The 21,872-nt window shown below is 47.4% G+C and overlaps 1 protein-coding gene across 1 annotated transcript in view; it reads left to right on the top strand.

The window, feature by feature from the left end:
- Positions 1–21,872, top strand: part of LOC119100300 (glutamate receptor ionotropic, kainate 2-like) — a 38,034-nt gene that overhangs the window by 15,305 nt on the left and 857 nt on the right. Inside the window, exons 5-17 of the mRNA XM_037223406.1 lie at positions 1,581–1,722; positions 2,249–2,392; positions 5,796–5,942; positions 6,374–6,592; positions 7,322–7,525; positions 7,868–7,952; positions 8,961–9,004; positions 10,258–10,352; positions 10,665–10,802; positions 11,167–11,221; positions 17,044–17,186; positions 17,787–18,019; positions 18,280–18,395. Coding sequence (XP_037079301.1) covers positions 1,581–1,722; positions 2,249–2,392; positions 5,796–5,942; positions 6,374–6,592; positions 7,322–7,525; positions 7,868–7,952; positions 8,961–9,004; positions 10,258–10,352; positions 10,665–10,802; positions 11,167–11,221; positions 17,044–17,186; positions 17,787–18,019; positions 18,280–18,395 — 1,765 coding nt within the window. The remainder of the gene's footprint in view (positions 1–1,580; positions 1,723–2,248; positions 2,393–5,795; positions 5,943–6,373; positions 6,593–7,321; positions 7,526–7,867; positions 7,953–8,960; positions 9,005–10,257; positions 10,353–10,664; positions 10,803–11,166; positions 11,222–17,043; positions 17,187–17,786; positions 18,020–18,279; positions 18,396–21,872) is intronic.

The following is a 21,872-nucleotide window of genomic DNA, read 5'->3' as shown; positions in this document are numbered from 1 at the left end:
GCAAATTCCATTACACCACAAGTTCCACACCCTGCGGATGTCAACGCCTAACACTAACCACGTTTTTGCTTTACTGCAGTTGGAGTTCTTCATCCTAGTTTCTTTTACTGCGTTTGTGTTTCTGTACGGTCATTTTTGCTCTGGCAACGGTACAAAACAGCCCTCCTTTCAGTGATTTGCCTGGTATTTCCCTTTCAAATAAGGAGCTACTCATTTTTAACGTTGACAAGAGACCATTTGCATGAGATGATGGTAGACTTTATTATTTATTGCCTACGAAATTTATGTTGGCATTTGGTAGTTGCGTAGGCCAATTTCTCTAGATCCAAAGCGTGGAGCTTTAATATAAGAAATGCCTTTTTGCACACAGTTTTATTTATCACAGCATGACCGGTCTTATTCCTATGTTGTTGTACACAATTTTGTTCGTCACAATGCGATTGGTCTTTCATATGGTCAATGCTTACCAAAGAATCCGTCGCGCTTTGCTCAGTGTTTAAGCCCTCTGTACTCAGGTTGTGCTCAATGGGTACGGGACGGGACTGCGGCGTCAGACCATGACTCTGAAAAATTCTGCGGCGGTAATTAGTTGTATCGATCCTTGTCCAGGGCCTGACGTCACCGCGCCCTTCTGGTGTGGCGCGTGTGACGTCATCTTAGCATAGCTCTGACTTGTTGACACCATCTCCTCATCAAGAAGCTCGTCAACATTTGGCTCCGTGCCATTGACGCCAGTGATACGGCCTATTCACGGCATCCATCCGAGTGACGTCACTTCTCGCAACCCTGACGCAGACGGCGTCGTGCCGGGCTGCTTGCTCCTGCTTGTGCGCGTCTGTGTTACCTGCGATGAAGAGAATATCAGCATGTCCCAGAAGGTAAAGACCCCATGGTGTCCGGGCGAAGGAAATAAAACGGAGCAAGGGCTACGAATGTACGAAGGCCCAGAAACTCGTGGGATAGTGCCAGCGGGTCACTTTACTAGACACAAGCGATGAGGTGCGGAAGCGCAATGTCTGGTCTAACGGGAGAAGGACGTTTGGTCTTCAGACCAGGACTCTGTAGGATGGCGGAACTGAGCGAGTCATTGGGCCAATCATTCCGAGGCTAAAGCACTTCCTTTGAACTCGCATTGGATCGTGTTCGCGGACGTCTTGCCAGGCGCACCGGTCTACACTAGTAGTTGAGATAGGTTAATCGAAATGCTTATCTTACGCGTCCAGTTAAATAGCCCACGCGTCAGCTTCATCCTGTTTTAGCCCTCTCCGTGTTGCTGTTTTGCACTTGGTAATTAACGGTGGGAGGACACCAACGAGTGTGACCGCTAAGTGCGGATGTCCCGCAATAATTCACTTTTCCACGTTGATGGCGTTACAATGTAGGTCCCGTGGCTCCATGCCGCCGTTACGATACAGTTCGAAGCATAACAACTCCGAGATATTAACCTGAGTATAAAGATGTCTAGCCAGCGTCTCCGGAGTACTGTGCTGTGACAGAAGCCATGTGCGTTTAAATCCCACGTCTGCTATCAGTTCAACCTGTCCAGCGAAGTGGCATGATATTCTTTGTCGGCACTGCAGACCGCTGTTGAAGCGGATCAAAAAGAACGCCGGCACCAAGATCCTTCTGGACTGTCGGCTGTCGACGGTGCCGTCTCTGCTGCGGCAGGCCCGAGAGCTCGGCATGATGAACCAGTACTTCAGCTACCTCATCACCTCGCTGGTTGGTGGCTGGCATCGTACGGCTGCTCTGAACGCCGCGGTGAAGCTGAACGGTAGAGTTAGAGCACGGTCGCTAACGCTTGCCACGTGGATGGAGAAGCTGCCGTACAACGACTTTCAATCACAAAAGGTCGGCAGCAGGTGCCGCCGCGTCTCCCACTCACGGCAATAAATGCAGGCGTTTCTGTCCACTGGACCGGGATTGTCTAGATATGCCACCAGCGCATGCGGTGTCGCCGCCGCGGTCCTTCAGATATGCATGGACCTAGTCGGCCTACAACCAAAAAGGTGATGTTTCAAACAAGACGGACAGGGTTGGTGTGGATTCGAACTTATGAGCGGTAGGCAGACACCAAGGTGTACAATTACGCCGAAATTTGCTAATGGGGGGCGTAACGAAACCGGAAAGTTCCCAGCGTTGCAATTGCGGACGTAAAATCCATCGAGCACCGCATTAAATCAATGCAGCATACCTCACACTGACCAACCAACGTACCGGCACTCAGCGACCTCTGGGCTGTTCTCAGGACGTGCACATCGTGGATCTGGACGAGTTCAAATACACCGGCGCTAACATCACTGCCCTGAGACTGGTCAATCCGTCCGATCCGGCGGCAGATGACGTCATCCGGCGCTTCATGACGCCGCCCACCGCGGCCCAAACACGCGAGGTAACAAAATCCGGGCTTTCTGTACAGGCTCTGCACCAAACAGGCCCTGACGACCCCTCACTGGGCGGGATAAAGGTGGGTGTGACGGATGGGTCCCGCGTGGCGCCGGGCGCGGGTCAGATCTCCCTCCGAGCGCGTCCGATCCGTGGGCGGTAGCTGTGTCCGGGCGGATTTCCGACGACGGAGAGGGGCGCGGTTGGCGCCGGTCCTGACCGCGAAGACGGCCGGTATTGTGTGGGCGGTGTGGCTCCGGCTCTATCAGCGAGCGGCTAGACAGTGTTGCGCCGTTCCTGGCCTTCGTGTGACTGCTGGGTGGATGGAGGGCCTGGATAAATGGAGCAACTCAACGCTTGAGCTCCGGCTGAGTTTACCTGACATGCTCCCGCACATGTTTCATGTTTAACTTATCATGAAACCGTTTCATTTCTAATGCGCTGAAAACAGTGCATCAAGTATCATCAGGTCGTCAAAATCCGCATGTAGCTTTATAAAAATTTGACCTTGACATTACAAGCTGGGGTCAATTATTTATCTAACAGCATCAAACTTGGTAACAATCGCGAGGATTTCACTTGAAAACAATCTACAGGGGCTTTCTGCTAAGCTCTATATTGATTTGTTTGGAAACGGCAGGCGGTTCAAGTGATCAATGACTAAGCTGGCCATCGCGGACGTCTACAAAAAGTAGCTTCCTTTTAGAAAAAAAGAGCTGAAAAATGCGCTCATATCCAACAAGCTCATTTGTGACTATCTATTACCTTATTTCTTACCACCTATTAGCTCATTTCTAACTACCTGTTAGCTGATTTCTGGCCGCTTCTATTGAGTCGTCACTTCATTAGCCACCATATTCCCATGTTATCGCTCACGTTCAATTTCGTATTTCAGACTAGTAATTTAGCAAGAGGACCGCACGTTAATGGCTCAAGGTTATTGGTGAGTAACGAGTTTCCCAGGCCTTGTAGCTTTTCATTCTATTTATATTTTGTTATTGGCGTTCGTGTCATGCATGATTAGGGTGCTAGAATGTTCCCTATGAAGTTTTTGGGGATATCTCTCTGGCATGTATGAAATCGCGCCGATATTTTTAGGGAACCTATGGGGCATCCATTGCGCATGCTTCAATACAAAAAATGTGTTTCTAGCTCTTTGGTTTCAGAGCAGCGGCGGTTTTTTAAGGAACGCTGTACAATGATCTGTTGCCTGAGCTGGCGGAGGGCGGTAACCGACGATGCCGTGGCACGCGCGTGGTGACCCGACATGATGATCTAGCGGAGCCACGTATCATACATGTATGCTGAAGCATAACAATAAACACCATGGTACGCAGAATAAACTAGATACACGCTTGCATAAATTTATCGTCGCTGCAAGGCACGGTCTCGTAGGCATAAGCTTGGGAGCTGAAAAAGTGCGAATTTCGAGGAAATTGGACCTTTGACCTGGAACACGGGATCCATTATGAACCCAACAACATATCATTTCTTATCAATCGCGAGATCTCCCCGAAAATCATCCACTGGTGTGGTTTCAGCTGGGCTCTATTATCAGTTCGCTGAGCTCTTCCACCAGTTCGCGTTATGAAAACCGGCGAATCAGAACGAGGATTAATTAATATGCGTGCATCCCCGGCGTGTAGAGCTCGTCCCTCGCATGCACAATGTAGCGTGTATAATTGCATAGTGCATAATGCCTTTAGGTATGTGAGTGGTTCGGAAGGAAGTGACTGCGACTGCACCTGGGTGACGGAACCAACACCGTCACGGTACCCATATATCCAGTCAAGGTAACTGAAGCAATAGCTCAATATCCTCTGAATGGCCTAATGGCTGAATATCCTCCGTGCTGGCACCGACGATGTGCTCTTTTGAACAAGTTTGTGAGATTTGTCCCATTGCTACCACCTGGGTCTCGGTTGTTCAGGTACGGACTATGGGTCTGCCTCTGCATAGGTATTGTAAATACCGTCCTATAGTATGGATGACAATAAGTCATAACAATCACGTCAGTCAATCATTGCCAACAAATCAGTCAATGATATCAATGTCGGTAGGCTGTGTCATTCAAACGACAGGCGTCAGGCACAGTTGACGCATGCATCGTCCGACATCTGGGAAGAAGGCTCGGCCCCTCCGGAATGCTTAACACGCAGACGTAAAATGTCTGGCGGCATACGCGCTTCACATACCTTTTACCATACGGTATGGCATTCATATAAGCCCGGTTCCATCGTAAGACCTTAGCCCAGCATTGACCAAGAGGGGGGTCTGCCCCCTTGTCGAATGCTCGCGATATTTAAAAAACACACTGGTATATTGGTGCGACAATATACCAGTGGTCATGGATCAATTCTATGCCTGGTGACAAAATTCGGCTTTGAGGTCATAATAGATTAAACGTGCGTGACGACGGAGTGACGCCATGTTTGCCAGCTTTTTACAAAACGGTATAGTCATAGGCAAATAAGTAAAATATACTCAGGTACATGACATATGTTGACGTAACACGTGCTCATATGTTCTGTTGACGTGTTGTTTTAACTTTGCACAGAGAAATCAAATAAATAACAAAAAATTGCTTAAATCAAATAACAAAAAATTGCTTAAAAGTGCGCTTATCATTTTTAACCTTGGCTTAAACCTATGACAACAGGAACAGAACGTTCTAACTAAGCCTTTGCAGAATGCCTGTACCTGGGCTGAACCAATTATCTTTAACAATGACTAAACTGGTCTTGAAACGCGTCCCTGCGCATGTTGCCCTTGCCTAGGTGGTCCCACACCAGCGGCAGCGGGCGGCAGGGCTCATGTCTGCTGCAGTGGCGCTGTGACGGGCGGCCACAGTTTGGAGAGCTCGTGGAGTTTGTCGTGTGGTCTGAGACCGTGTACCACGGCGCCATCGATTGCCTAACGATCTGTGTTTTCGATTCGGCTTAGTTGTTCTTTATATAAGCAGGGGAGGGGTCCAATCTGTTCCTGCCTAGCTAACAGTGTGCCACCGAGGACTTGTATACATTTCCGTCAATTGCAAGTGTGCACAGAGATATGCAAAATCCTATTTGTCGCGCACATCCAACACGAATTCGCTTACGCAGCCTGAGGTACAATGAAAGATAGGGGTGATGCTGTGGGTACGCTGAGGGGTTGAAGACTGCTATTTATGGCATGCGTTTAGAGTAAATCGCCCCCAAGTCATGTGAAAATGAGATGCGTCAACCCACTCTCATTTTCCCAGCTTATAAGAGTGATGATGATTATATTGATATTCTTCTGACTTCTGATGCCACCAGTCGATACCGACACTTCTCGTGCGCAGTTACGCTTCTGCTGAGGAGATCATGCCGCTGTCCAGCTCCCAGAAGCCTCTGATTTAGGGTGGTCTGACTTCATTCTGGTAACTCTAGACGGAGGTGGCGCTGATCCATGATGCAGTGCTGGTGTTTGCCCGAGCCCTCCACCAGTTCGGCCGGTCTCTGCACACGCAGTCGCTGAGCTGCGGCACCGAACGCGGATGGTCCCAGGGCAGCTCACTCCTCAACTTTATGAAGTTGGTAAGTGTTCTCTTCACCCTCGGTCTTTGCCTCCCCTGCCCTGGCTTCCGGGTGGTCCTTGGGCCACTCCACTTTCACTTTGTGTCTCTTCTCTCTCTCCCTCCTCTCATCTTCATGTTTGTTGGTCGTGCAGTCCTTGCATGTTGAGATGAGCGACGTTGATTTGCTCTGAGGGATTCAAAAATTTGTACAATCATCATACCCGCAGACTTCCTTAATTTGCATGAGCTGGCGTCAGCTGACAGGCTCACTGAAAACCCGGTGATATTTTACTGAGTGCGAACCTTGATCTGTTTAGAGATATTCACTGCATATGCACCAAACAAAACGATATGTAACTCATCCACAATGGGCGAGGCGTGGCTGCCAGCTCAGTCGAATTTATCCAATTTTTACAGGAGGGTGTGTGCCGTTCCTCTGTCCTGCTGCAGGTGCGTCTGCCTGGCTTGTCCGGACCCGTTCAGTTTGACGGGGAGGGCTTTCGCACCGAGGTCACGCTGGCCATCACCGAGCTCTCAAAGGACGGGCTGACCCGCGTGGGCACGTGGTCACCTGACCAAGGCGCCAACTACACCCGCAACTACGGTGACAAGATGCAGGAAATCGAACAAAGCCTGCGCCATAAGACGCTGGTCGTCATGACTACCGTGGTAAGGCTGGCTATATGGCTTTGATTATGAATCGATGGCCACTCCATATTTGACGTAGTTCTGTGTAATGAGCGGGCATTGCGAGAACGGCGTTGCTAGTTTAACAGACCCAAAAATATTTGCTGCTGCGACGCTAATTTCTGCAACAATATGTTAATCAGATGTGATACCAAAATAAATCTATTCAAGTAAATCCAAGTAAAATCACCGGATGTCGACGCCTGTCAAGCCAGGCAAATGAATGCAAGTTTGTTCCATGTTCGGCACACTTGTTGTCTCTTTGAGTACAGAACCCATCTGTGTATCGACTTAGACCAGAAACATAGCATTCAGTCAGTTTCCACGCGCCTAACGTAGCAGTTTTGTTTTGTTAATGCTCATAAAACCTCCTATTTGTTGCTTCCGAACAAGCGTATGCAACTGCAAACGCATCACGTCTCCTCTTTTGGTACGTAGCCAAGCGCTTCGGTATTCAATGCCATCAGTGTGTCGATGTGATTGCATGAGCGGTCATCGAGCCCAATAGGCACTTCAAACCGCCGTCGCCTTAAAAGACCAGGTGTCAGGCTATTTATCGACACATTCAATGCTGAGTTGCATTATACCTTCTGCCTATGTTCAAATACGGGACGATGGAAGTTCTTGCCTGCCGGGGCCACGACCGAACACACATCCTTTGATCCAAATTCTGACACCTTGTCCACTTGGCCACCCGCGCCCCTGCCTCAGAACGAGCCGTACGCGATGCTAGTGAACGAATCGGACACCACGCTGACCGGCAACGCCCGCTTCGAGGGCTTCTGTATTGACCTCGTGAACGAGATCGCGCGACTGCGCGAGTTTTACGTGCAGTTTGTGGAGGGCGGCAGCTATGGCGGCATCGATCCCATCACCGGCGAGGCCAGCGGCATGGTCAAGGAGCTCATGGACCAGGTAAGCGCTGCCGCGTGCTCGTGCTACCGGCAGAGGAGACCCTCGTAGGAGCTGCGCAAAGTGTTCTCTTTGCGGGAGGAATGTTCGGCCCTGATGAATGCAGCGCCATTAACGAAAGGTCATGGGGCGGGCCCGGAGAAAACGCTCGTGAGGCTTTGAGCGTAATCATGTGTTTCTGTATCAGGTATGTTGATGTTAATGTCGCCAAACTATCTTGTCTGTCTGTGGGGAGATACTAATGCTACGCCAATGAACTGTTTGGTTCCATTTGCCTCAGTAACTTATTGCCACAAACCGTTATCGGCTTGTCGTAAGAACTAAGAATAAGTGTATTTGTTTCAGAAAGCTGACATGGCTGTAACTGACCTGACAATTACCTATGAACGCGAACAAGTGCTGGATTTTACAATGCCCTGGATGAATCTCGGTAGGTATAACTTGGAGTTATCTCTCGTGGTACATCTCATGGTCACTGCTACTCGCATAACATTCCGCAAGGTATCTATGCTATTTTGTACCTAAGATATGAAAAATGTGCGCTATATTTGCTCGTATATGTTAGTACAACTTCCCATATTTTCATATCAGTTTTAGCGTGCAATCTAGAGCGTTAAATCATCGCGTGATGAGTTAATTTTCCGCCCTTTTTCCGTTTTTTCTGTTTTGTTTGGCCGTCGACCCGCCAGGAAAGGCGTTTGCTGTTATGAGCGCGGCGCCCAGAACCGGACGCCTGAGCGCGGGAGTGTCGTCGGAAGACAGTGGGTGGATTAAACGTGCGCTGGTGAGCAAGATCAGACCGAGGCGCTGAGTGCACTGGAAAGAAAGATTGTGTCTGGTTTGACAAAAAGATTCGTTGGAACCCACAAGCCGCATCCCTGGTTTCATCGTAGTGAGAGATCAAGTTTTCCACAGCAGCATGCATGAGGGTCACTCATTCATATCAAGCTGACGATGTGTTCATCATAATTTTTTTGTGAAATAGGTGGCTGAGTTACGTATTTTGTACCCGTTTGTGCATTGCTTTTAGTTGAAGCTGCTGTAGTGTGTCGGTTTACATTTTCTTTTCCGGGTTGATGTCTTAATTCAGCATTTCACGGCCATTTCAATGCTAATTTCCAGTCGATAAGTTTTCAACCCGTTCAATCTACGTGGACTGGCAGATTTTGAAATCCGGCCAGGTCCTAATCCATATTTTGGTGGAAGTTTCTGATGCGGCCCTATCCGACCCGTGGATTGATTTACAATTCGTGGATTGCTCCAACCTATGGTGTGCTCCGGTGTTCAGTCATCCATCATTCCAAAAACAGGTCCAAAGGCCGTTAATAAAAACGTCGCGAGCCCAGTATTTAAAACGAATCCTCTCAAACTCCCACGGCTCACCATCTAATGAGGTGCTCTAGTAAGCTGACAACAGTAATATTCACGTTTGTTTCAGGCATTGGAATCCTGTATTCGAAGCCTAAAAAGGAACCGCCTCAGGTAATGCAATCTTATTTCACTCTGGAGTTTATAGCGCTCAGCAGACGCCTAGCATACTAAGCACATATTTCTCTACCTGGATGACTCGTGAAATAATTGCTTTGCTTTACTGGCGGTCATGGTTTAACAAATGTATCGGAAATAAATGTCAGTTCATGGCATAACACAGACCACAATGTTGAATCGGCTGCCTGGAGCATGGAGTTTCCTGTTGAAATCTACAGATGACAGTAAACATATACTTAATTATATTCCACACCGGACCACGTAGCGCCGAAAAGCATGCCCACTGTTTTGTTCCTCGCGCAAGGTAAGTGCACGGCAGCATATGTGGACACCCGTGCGACCCGCTCTTTGCTCCGCTTAATTGAGACCGTTCCATGCTGGACATTGGTCTCGAGTTACCTTTCACGCACCAATGTTCATTTTACCCCGTGGACAAAGAGGGGGAGATGCGAATAAATTTTATTGCAGGCACTTAGAATGTACATAAGTTTCTCAAACCAGCAGGTTTGAAACTCCTATCGAGGCGTTCAACGTTGTTCAGTGTTCCAACCGCTGCCAGCTGTATGGTTCAACTGATATAAAACCTTTAAAGTTGACGGGAAACTCTGTTTCCGGCTTAAGCGGAAGCCTCGAAAACCCTGGGTGGGATCAAAACTGACACATGTTTAGGGTCATTTCGAGCCGTCCCGAAACCCATGTTCACACGCATATGTCACAACGGTGAGCATTCCTGTCAGCCAATGGGATGTCGGGTCCAAACTTGGCTGTTTCTTGCTTCAGATATTGTCTTCAGACGTTGCTTGTTTCTTTTCTTTCCCTTTGTCTTTTTCTTTTCTTTCTTCTTGCTTCAGATATTGTCTTCAAACGCTGGTTAAACAGCTTTGGTGAATGAAATGAAAGAAACGAAAAGTGCTCGTCTGAATACCGAAAAATGTAAGCGTACCAACTGTTCCTGTCGCAGCCCTATGGGATTTGGCTCGTATTAGAGCCATTTCGGCCAATAATGACAATGTCATAGTTTCTGAAAAAGTGGATGGATAATGGTGGGGCAAAACTGCATGCACCTGTCGGCTCTCCACTGAGACTTCGCCCGCACAGTGAACCCTGAATGGGATATGTGCCAGGCGCTGGGAAGATTTGAAGGCTCGGCTTATACAGCCGTCCCGGATAAACGGGGCGTCGCCAGGATGTAGGATGAAGCGAGAATGAGGGGAGCTGAAGTGTGACGGCGCACCATGTGTCTGCAGCTGTTCTCCTTCCTGGCGCCGCTGTCGCTGGAGGTGTGGCTCTACATGGCGGCCACCTACCTGGGCGTGTCCGTGCTGCTCTTCATCCTGGCCAGGTCGGTCGCGCTGTCAGGCTCGGCGGGACAACATTGGACAGTCGGCACCGCCAAAGCGTAATATTGAACCTTCCAACCCCAGACGGAATGTGTGCTGTCGGTTGTGAGTCGTGTTCATCAGAAGACATGCCCAAATTAGGTGAAATCATCTCCGATCGTGAAAACCTGACATCATTGGTAGCCTAGGCTAGCATGCAGTGCGCAGTCAGCTCGCCAGTTTTGCAGAGGCGCCTCAGCCCCTCCGTAGACTGCAGGAGGCGCGGCCGCTTTCAGGTTCAGTCCGTACGAGTGGGACAACCCGCATCCTTTCAGGTTCAGTCCGTACGAGTGGGACAACCCGCATCCGTGCCGGGAGGAGCCAGACGTGCTTGAGAACCAGTTCAGCCTGCCCAACTCGCTCTGGTTCACCATCGGCTCGCTGATGCAGCAGGGCTCCGACATCGCTCCAAAGTGAGGATCCCGCTCACCAGGCGGCGCCTCGGTCACTGACGACGGGGTAACTGGGAGCGGAGCAAGCAACGGACGTCTGTGCTCTGGCCATTTATGTGAAACAGAGAAGGACTTTGCCCTGCCAGATTTTAGAAGCGTATTCTAGTGACGATATGGTTAGAATAAAATAAAACTAGCTTTTAATCCCATTCTTCCACATTTGTGACTGATTTAGGAGTCATCCTGTTCACGGAATTATTGACAGCTGATATAGGTTGAGTAACTTCCTCTAAAAACGTACGCATCAAAGCGCAGCACGTTTTCCGATGTAACCCGAGGTCGTGACATGTCACGGAGATAATCCGGTGTAATCCGCTGGTTACAGGGCACTCTCGACAAGAATGATCGCCGGCCTGTGGTGGTTTTTCACACTGATTATGGTAAGCTCAGCCGAGTTGACGTAATGTAAAATGATATGCGCAACTTAAGAATGGACTACACGCCTCTTAGCATTTGGTACGAGGAGCTGCAGTTGAAATGGTCATGAGTAAAATCCGAAACATGTCGGCCTCTACCGTGCGTTAGACTGCGAATCGGGCAATAACTCAACATGCATTGGAAGCGCAGTAGTGAGAGCGCTAGTTTCATGCATCTCTCAATCACTGGAAGGTTCGGGTGTCCACAATAGCGGTATAAAACTGTTTCTGACAACCCACGGAGGGGTCGGCAATTGGCATTTTGGCATCGCCTGTGCCAACACGATCCCTCAGACCGGCGGTTCCATCGATATCAATACATATCACCTTGCTACTTACAGCTCAATCTTCTTAAATTTGGAACAAATGACTGGATCAAGTTGGAAAATGGAATTGGCATGAACGTTGATTACTCTATAGCCTATCAAAATAGTGTTGAATAGTATGGAAGTTTACCGACAGGGACGCAGCCAGAGCCTTGGTAAGGGAGGGGGGGGGGGGGGGCCTGATGTCGACAAGGTGCCACCGGATGGTGAAAGCCCCCCCCCCGCCCAAAAAAATTATCGGATATGACTCACCTTGTTTCAGGATACAATTGGTATTTTTGTCAATTTTCTTCTTACCTTATTTAACGGAACAAAGGCCAGGGGCTCCCGTAAGACAAGATTGTCCTGTTTGTATTTTGAGGCTATAAGCTGAAAATAGTGGACGTTAAATAACTACATGGAAAAATCTACCGACCCATTTAACCTAACGGCTGTTCAGCGGGCACTTTTTACGCCGGTAGAGCTCAGAGATTTCGCTATTTTTTCTGCGGATTTTACATTTATGTTGTCGAATCCGTGTAGGTAGATTGTAGATAGAAATGGGGTGACAAATTTGCATTACAATGACATACATGATTGTGTGGAAACATTCAACATTCAGTCAGAATCGATGAGTGGGAAAATCATGCAACATAGTTTAAAACACGCGTGAGCCTGAAAAGCGAAAAACGACGTCAGGCGTTGCAGTCTCCACAGACTGCGCGGCGTCGGCCTTGCAATTAATATAGGGTGGTGCTTAATGGGTAAACAAAAATGATGATGGATATAAAATAAACACTTCTGAAAGCTTTAAAACTTCAACTACTACGTTTAGAATGCAGCCAGGGCTTACATTTCACTTGTGCCATTTTGAGATTGATAATAGCCGTTTTCACGACGGATTAATCCGCTGAAAGGTTTTAAAAAGCTGTCTTAAGTGTTTTTACACAGTTTAAGTATGCACTTAACACTATCACAGGGAATTTGTTGTGTTTATTCAATGTCCTTGACATTCAATGGCTGAACCGCGTGTATTAATATTTGAATAAGCTTATAGTATAAAACGGAACCCTCCAGTAAAAAGGAACTCCACAGACATTTGTTTCTTCAGCCCGCGTCTCAGCTTACTTTGGGTTTACTTCATATGTGTTCGTGTTTTGGCCCTTTCTCGTGGCTCTCTTGTACATTTCCTAGTGATTTTAGTATAATGTTTGCTTGCATTAGCACTCTCGGCTACGACATTTAAGTGATTCGATTCTCAGTCTCATTTCTGTCATACCCAGTAACACTGTCCAAATATCTACATCACAAAACGCGTTTTGTGTATGAAATTTGCAGTTATCGCATTATGCTGGTTGAAAGCCAACTACTGTCCGCTGATGCCATGATTTGCACCAACGCGCTTCAAACATGAATAACTCGATAGTCCTATCTGCATTGCCCTTGAACGCAACATGGCCACAAGGCCAGGCGGGATTCGGGTTACTTTTCTATTGCGTCATGCATCTCCGGTTAGCTTCAAATTAGGTGGTGCGAAATAGCCTGTAAAAGGGTGCGTTCGCCTAGCTCAGAAGCACCTGAATGTGAATTTACAGCTATATGGACATAAGTGTGAATTGCAAGGAGTTATCTTGATAATAGCTTATTCAATTCCAAACAAATAAATGTGGAAAAGTCCCTTTAAAACGCATTTCTGACGATTTTTGACCATGGATCACCAGGAATCAGGGACTCAGAAATTTGATCCTGAAATATACGGAGCCATTACGCCACGGACCACAAAACGGACTGTGCACAATCAAAATAGACCTCTCCGTAGTCCCAGACCAATTCTGCCCTAGAACTTCCAACGTTTATGCATCCTCAGCAACAAGTTGCTGCAAAGTTGTTGCCCAAAGATGAATCAAAGCGTCAGAACAAACGCTTGTAGCTGGGAAAAAGCTGTATATTTGATGGGGGCCACCTCTATCGTGGCAACAGCAGCTAGGCAGGTTCATAGGGTGCTGTACAAAAAGGCGAAGGCGCTAAGACAACAAGAAGGAGACCTGAGAGGCCGCCGTGGCGGCGGCAATAAATGATCTACAACATGACAGAGAGCCGTGAGATAAGCTTTGCGAAAGGGCATAAGCTGACCTTTGCAGAATGCCGTGTAGCATCAGCACGATCAGGCGGCAAGGACAACTGCTATATGATTTGCGTATAGACTGTGAGGTGTGCTGATGCGTGCATTGATGTTGACTTACTATCGCTCCATTCAAATTTAACTCCCGTTTTGTGCTTTATAGGTGGAAAGTTACGTTACTTTCCGCTTCTTCGTAGCTCGGTAAACACATCTTGGCAACATCACATGATCCTAAGACCTGACATGTCACGTGAGCTTTCTTTCTGCGTCACCAACTGATGAATGAACTTATTTTCTTGGAAAATGATGCTACGATTGATGCTGAGACTACGCAAGGACAGAGCGCATCAAAGGGTGAGAAAAAGGAAGGTGAGAGGGTCAGCAACAATGGGTGTAAAGGGAACAAGTCCTCTAGCTACCATCATCGATTGATTAGCTTATTGATCACTTTCATTGTGCACGCTGGATTGCGCCTCTGTTTCCAAAATCTTAGGTCTTTGCTCGAGTATGTGTCATTTTCACTTACCTTAGGATGTTACATAACCCAGGCGGCTGTTCTCGAAAGATTTCAAGAATCATAGGGGATGGTGCAGGACGACTTGGGGAGGGAAGCAAACTACCCAAAAGGTATAATGCTCCATATTGAGTGTTACAGCATTGTGAGCATTGAGTGCTTCGCATAATTCCACTTGTGCCTTGTGAACTGTTTAAGAAATTAAACCATCGGAATGGGCATTTGCTCACGCTTGCAACGCATGTGGGTGTAACTCGCTCAATATTGCAAGCCGTTATACAACAATGAAATGATAAAATAGCCCTGGTTTTGGAAAGTGACCTGTTTTTCACGTGTAATGAAAGACAAATGGAAGCTCTTGATTTTTTTCTGTCAAAGATTCACATTTCAGGACACACTGATTCGTAAAACCTGGACAACAGCATGGTAGTTTTTCATGCTCACATATGAAAACGCACGTCTCATTGCACCACGTATTTTCATGGAGCGTGTGGTGCTGAAACATGTATATCGCTGCATCTGATCATATAAAATTCAATTAGATTGCGCTATGTCGGCAGGAAATCATTTCGGTCATCACCAGCACTGGACGGCGCATCCGCAAAATATTATGACAACGACAGTACAATAACAATATATGCATACACATGATAATATATAATTCCTTACATGATTATTTGTTACGTTCGTTAGGTCATAGCGTTATGTTGCATCAGTTTCGGCAAAGAGAAAAAGAGCTTTGCCGGGCTGCCGGGGCTTCGATTCGATTTTTTGTTTTGTTAAAGCCAATATTCTTTATAGCTTTTTTAACCTACATGGGACACTTTGCAGTCCATTCGTATTTGGTGTCAAATATTGGTCGTTAAATCGACATTCTATGAGAAAAGATATCCGTATGAGTCCAGTTCTGGGGTACTCTTGTTCGGTATTATTATACTGTTTGTATTACATGACCAGATGATCTATAGACGGATGCCTGTGCAAGCAAAGCTTTTCCCGCGCAGAGTCAATAGCAATACCACAGAGGGACGGTAAAATATTTTTGCAGAACCGATGACCGGCATCCTGAAAAAGCGACCCGAGTGTCATATCCGCCGATGCCACTAGATAGGCAATAGGCAACTAGATACCTAATGCCACTAGATAGGCAACGTCTATGCTGAGGTGTTAGCAGACATGTACAAATTGAAAGAGGGGCATCAACTGTAATATCTTATAAAACAAAAATAGCAAGAGTGTTTACGTATTGAATTTCTTTAAGAATCCCACTTACCTACATCACAAAATAGTTAATCATCAAATATTAGGGCCACATAAAACTATTAAACTTCAACCATCAAGTAAGTTTGACAGGGCTGCGTCAAAACGTCCAAAACAGACAGACTATTAAATGTATGCAGTTATTGCATTACAGTGCGTCTAGTCTCCCTTTTCTATCAGCCCAACGACTCATGCAAGGAATTCCACTCACGCATATGGCTCGTTGCTCATTTTTCTTTTGTTTAACGAATGTGCGCGCAATCACTTATGTTATCATCGTCGATGGAGGTTGGAGGAGGTCGACGTAATCATCGTCGATCGATGATGTAATATTCTATGATGTACCAACAATGTTCATATTGTTATCTGTGTATTTGGGTGTGTTGACGCAATCCTGGTGACTTGACCTGATGGTTAAAGTTGAACAGAAATAGTTAAACCGCGTCGGGTCGGGCTCGGCTCGGCTGGGAATACTATGAGTTATATTCTTCCGCTGCCCAAGACTATTCCATTCTGTATACGTGGCCATAATTTCTGCTGCCATGCCTTTCATTTAGCCGTTACATTTGCATAGTTCAAATTTATTTGACGTATGGGCGGTGCTTGTCGTCACAAGCTCAATAATTCTGCTCTACTGGCTGGTATACATAAGTAACCTGTAATGCGTCTATTGCATACTTATTGATGCAATAACATGCATACACTGAGTTTTTTACCTCCCTCACATCGTCTCAACTATCCGCACTAATCCACTTTTAGTCCGGGCTTAAATCCAGAATGTCTTCTGGGTTCAAACATTCCTGTCTGAGCGGGTCCACCTACCATCCCAGTCATGGCCATCCTAAAGCACCGTCATATTGTCCTTGCATGTTTATATCATCGGGCTATGTAGTGCCATGTGCAGACGTTGTAGCCACGTGATCTCACCGCCGGCCGAGAAGGTCGTATTGGCAGACGAGATGCCAAGATAGATGCCCCGCCACGAGGCTCGTTGTTTGGAAGAGAGAGCCCATCCGACCAGAAATTATCATTTCAGGGTTATGGGATGAAGGAGAATGGATAACGGTGGGGCAGAACTACATGCGCCTGAGGGATGGGGGGTCAACCGCCGAGCCTTATCTTGCGCAGGGATAACATGCGGGGTGTGCGCTAGGCACCCGGTGGGTGTGCCCTCCAGGGGGCCTCTCGGCCCACCCATGGCTAACGCGTGCAGCCTGCCACGGACAAGCGGGGTGTCGTGAGGATGCGAGATGAAGGGAGGTAGAGGATAAGAGAGTCCGATGCCCCCACCCCCCGCCACGGGGTGTCAGAAAAAGTTGGATATCAACGTTGCAGACGTCCGGACGATGCATTCAGTGAATGATACATTATGATGACGCTCTCACTGATGCGCTTCCAATGAATGTATTTTTATCGTCCAACTCACGGTTGAACGCGCGCTGTAGGCCAAATGCGGACCCTAGTCATGACCATTCCAACTGCAGCTCCCGCACGTCCTCCCAACCTTGCCATTTGAGCTGCGTCCTGCGCGAATTGCGTCGCCGAACATAAACGTGGCGCCTGCGGCGTCGGGATCGGCCCGCAGATCTCATCGTACACGGCGAACCTGGCGGCCTTCCTGACCGTGGAGCGGATGGTGTCGCCGATCGAGAGTGCTGAAGACCTGGCCAAGCAGACTGAGATCAAGTACGGCGCACTCGAGTCCGGCTCCACCAAAAACTTCTTCAGGTGAGTGGCGGCCAGGGGTGCGGGGCATTGCCTTTTTTGAATCAGTGAGGACAGTTTTGGTCAAACAGCCACTCATGGGTGGCTGTTTGACCAAAGCTGTCCTCACAGTGTCTCGCGTGCCTGACAGTGAACCCTTCAGACACGGAGGCTGCTTGCAGGCAAGGAGAAAAACGTGAAATTTTGAATTGAATTGAATTGAAAAAAATTGAAAAAACGTGAAAAAAATTCAGCTCCTGTTAGAGCTGCCAGCAAGCATTTTTCTTCATAGAAAACTCAAGCGACCACACTGTATCAGCCATCAATATCCGCAGGTCTGCGAACTCCCAGATACCACCATTTTGGTTTACTGGTGCTAGACATACTTGGGCTCGTTCCACTCCATCAGAATCAGGCACGAGTCAATTTTTAAGTACAGGTTTAAGTTCGATGGAGTCAAGCCAAGGCTCATTAATTTTACAGGAATCAGTTGACCCTGATTCCACGAAACTTTGGTTGAGCCCGGAGCCGATTGACTTGTGTTTTGCTTCATCAGAAGTCAAGTACAGATCTGGTACCGCGGGCCACCAGAGTGGCTCAGCCTCTGCCCTCTTCCGGTCACAGGGACTCCAAGATCGCCTCGTACCAGCGCATGTGGTCGTTCATGAAGTCGGCGAGGCCGTCCGTCTTCATCAAGAAGGCGTCAGAAGGTGTGGAGCGCGTGCGGAGCTCGCAGGGCCGCTACGCCTACCTCATGGAGTCTCCGCAGCTGGAGTACGTGGTGGAGCGCGACTGTGACCTGGTCCAGGTCGGCGGCCTGCTCGACACCAAGAGCTACGGCATCGCCCTGCCGCCCGGTACGGCCGGGACGGGACGGGACGGGACGGGACGGGACGGGACGTTACGGGACGGGACGGGACGGGACAGGACGGGACGGGACGGGACGGAACGGGCGGAAAGCGGGGTCGTGGGACGGGCGGCGTTGAGCGGGGCGAGGCTGTGGGAGTTGTTTTTTCTCGTTGAATGCAGTCATTTGTCAAATATGCATCCATGTATAATGTAAGGCTTAAGTTTGCCGCGTTCCAGGCGTGTACAATACTGTACTTTGTTCTTCCAGGTTCTCCATACACTTCAACGATCAGCAACGCCATCCTGATTCTGCAAGAAAACGGCACATTGCACGCGCTGAAGACCAAATGGTGGAAGGAGATGAAGGGAGGCGGGGCATGCAAGGTGACACTGAAAGGATTGACCTTAGTGTCAGGCAAATCTTCACCGAGGATCTGCCTTTTAAAAGGAGTGTCCCACCTTTTGAGCATATTCCAAAAGCGTACCCTGGTGCAACTCAGCACCATCTAGTTTAGTAATAGCACTGGGCAATGCCACCACACACCGACAACATAAGATGATAAGGATATCAATTCTAATTATTTTCTTGTCCAAACTGCGCTGGCAACGCTGTGTAACAGCACTTCACTTCTGCAACTGCAGATGTAGCGACCACCGTCGTCATGACGGCGGCCAAATGTGCTATGGGCCGTTGTCAGCTTTGGCGGGCTAAAGGTACCAGTTTTGAGCTGTTTTAGCCCGAACATTGTGGGCCTAGAGGCTTAAAGGCGGTATCTCGTATAATGTTTCGTTTAGTTTGCGGGATAATACCCCGATGTTTGCAGACCTTTGCCTCTAAAATAGGGTGTTTCAAGCTTCCGTATCAGTCATCACCCAAGGATTTTGACAAATTAGTGTGTTGCAAACATAGAACATAAGCGTTGGAAAGGCAAGGAAAATGAAATGCATCACTTTCCTAGGGGTGGACAGGGAGTTCAGTACGATATCTCCCGCAGGAAAAGTTAAAATTGAAAGTCTGAGCTATTCAGATGGATTTCGAGGCAGCTGGTATTACCGATCAAATCGCACGCGCCTGATCAACAACAAGAGAAAAGTACAAAAAAGTTGGTTTGCGTCTTTTAATGGAAGTGCTGATTTTTACATCAACCGATGAGGTGTTGGCGGCAGCACACGACTCAGGAATATCTGAATATTTGGCTGAATATCTGATTGGCTGGCTTCTGCGCGAAGAAAATGAATTTTCAGTCGAAATCTACCGCTGTCACTTATGCCGCATTTCCTGTTTGCTCACAGAACTCCTCCTTTGATAACAATTCGGTGCAACGTTCTGATACCTCTTTTTGTCGAAAGCAATGCGCATATTTAATTCGCTTGATAAGTTGCTGATACGCGTCTCATTAACGGCTTCAGCTACATCCATTACTTAATCACAGAGCAACATTGGCTGTCGCAGGCATGTCCGGAGCAGAGTCTGGCCCGACTGCCGAACACGGCGCAGTGCTCCGAATGTGATATATATATATATATATATATATATATATATATATATATATATGCTTGGGCCAATGTACTAGTGATCTTCAAGTTATTATGCCACTTTTGTCTGCCCACGACCACACAACGACGCAACTGTAGTGTCATCAACATGCAACAGTGTTGCGGCTGCTCACAGTCACGTCACCTCCGGGGACGGGAAGAGGTGGATGACCTTCCATTTGATGTTCACGGGTGGTGAATGGGTATGGAGGCAAACTAGTTTTGCTACCTCTGCGATGTTTAGAAACCTGCAGGAAAGGTGCAGTTTATGTCTCAGAACAAGGATTAGTTTGGTTGCTGTCTTATCTCCGTGCTGGGCACTCGGTACAATCGGCAGAAAATTAGTCGCTCGCTTTGGTAACCTGCGAACTCAACGCAAACAGCTTCTTGAGCAGTAACTACTGGGGCTTTCAGTTGGTGAGGTTTAACCGCTGCCGTCCGGGTAAGTTAACTTCCCCCTACGTTTTTTCGAGCATAGGTCAAAAACAAACGCTCGCAGCGACAAGAAATTTTCAGCATCTGTTCATCCATCAATTTGGCATCCTTTGTGCGAGATTGGAGTCTTGATCTACTAATATTAGTGACCCAGGCCAGGTCAAAGTGGTCAGCCTCTAGAAAATATGACCACACGCAACTTTTGAGTGGGTCACTGCCAATTATTAAAAAGTGGGGTAGTAGTAGAAGGTAATAGTATTGATCTATATTTCAGATCTTGGAAAAACGCAGGTCATTGACCTGAAGTCGGGTCAATTTTTGCTATTTTTCGTAAATGATGCAAATTTGTGCGCGTTTTTGCGTAGTTTTGGAGTTACAGATGAGGAAAAGAGTAATAACCTGCATGCGCCACCATCAAATGATCACAGAGCACATGGCCTTGGCCCAGATCATGATTTATGTCTGTGGGTACCTTTTTGGTAAAACACATGCTGAGCTCAAACTAGGCGGTTTTGCTAAGTAATTTTGGACGCAGAAATGAAAAACTTCACTGAAAACATGTTGATATATAATTGCAATGCATAATGTGGTTACAATAGATCATACAAGGTCATAGGAGGCTATCTAAGGTCAATGACTCACGTTACCAGTCGCGGAAAGGCTAGATGAATGAATGCGACCGTAAAACCACCTACCTTTCGTGTTTGTCTGTGAAGCTGATGGCGTCTAATTTTGTGCGCCAGCGTACATGCTCTCAGTCTATTACAAATATGTTTCGAGTGTCGAAGGGATTTGTGTAATACAGACAATACCTACGCGATCTTGAGCAGATATGAATGTCCCATACGCTGTTTCTGATCACAAAAAGTGCTATACTGGTCACATAGACCCAGTTGGCCCTTCAAAATGTTTTATCGGGATGGTATATATTTGATTTAAGTTGGGTTCAGCTGTTCTCTAGATCACCTGAAAATGGTATTTTGGTGTCTGGAATGCTATTATCCCACAGCTGCACAGAATAAAATAAATTTAACCAGACGGAGATTGTGAAGAAAGGCATCGTTCTTGTAGGCTACTGGTAAACCAATTTTGAGCGGTGATCTGATTTGACTTGACGCATGTGGGGCCATGTCGTTAATATCTATTGTAGTGTGTTAACCTAGGTTTTGACCGTCTGCATCGGAACGATCATCTGTGACCTTTCATCGCCTCTGGGACATTACATTTGGCCTAAGGTCAAAAATTTGGGATGAATTGTTAATGATTTGATGGGACCTTCAAAACGACATCTCTCTTTTTCTTATACGGCGCCTGGAAGTTTGAGATCCCAGGGGAAAGTCCCCCCCCCCCCCCCGGCGGGGCGCGGTTGTCTCAGACCCCCAGCCGGGCGCAGGAGGTTATTAATGACAGAACGCCGGTTCAACTCGTTCGTTGTATTTACTGTCTTGAAAAAATGAGCTGCAGCCATCGAATACACAACTTTTCTAGGCGGTTCGTGACCCATGTTTTTGAAAATAGCAACAAACCGTAACGCCTCTTTCGTCTGGTTAAGAAATGTTTAAACGCCATCTTTCTTATTGATCCTGGAGCGAGCTTTGAGGTACAGGTGGTTTAGGAGTGAGTGATCTACCTATTTATTTACTTCTTGGCATGTGATAAATTAATATGAAAATATCAATTTCAAGGATGTCCAAGTTTTCTGGTGTCTGGCTTCTGGCATATTTACTGTTACAAGGTATGCCAGAAACCAGAATTAATGTTTTATTACGCAGGGAGATCGACTCTTAACACGCGCACGGATGGCCGGCTAGATACCCTTCGCTCGGGTAGGAGGGTCAATTTGACTACCCCACCAAGATCTCTGGAACTAAGAAAGCTAGAGACACAAAA

The sequence above is a fragment of the Pollicipes pollicipes genome, unplaced genomic scaffold, assembly GCF_011947565.3.
Source record: "Pollicipes pollicipes isolate AB1234 unplaced genomic scaffold, Ppol_2.1 Scaffold_4881;HRSCAF=5763_pilon_pilon_pilon, whole genome shotgun sequence".
Classification (NCBI taxonomy): domain Eukaryota; kingdom Metazoa; phylum Arthropoda; class Thecostraca; order Pollicipedomorpha; family Pollicipedidae; genus Pollicipes; species Pollicipes pollicipes.
Note: the sequence above shows the minus strand (reverse complement) of the source record. Positions and strands in the feature narration are given on the sequence as shown.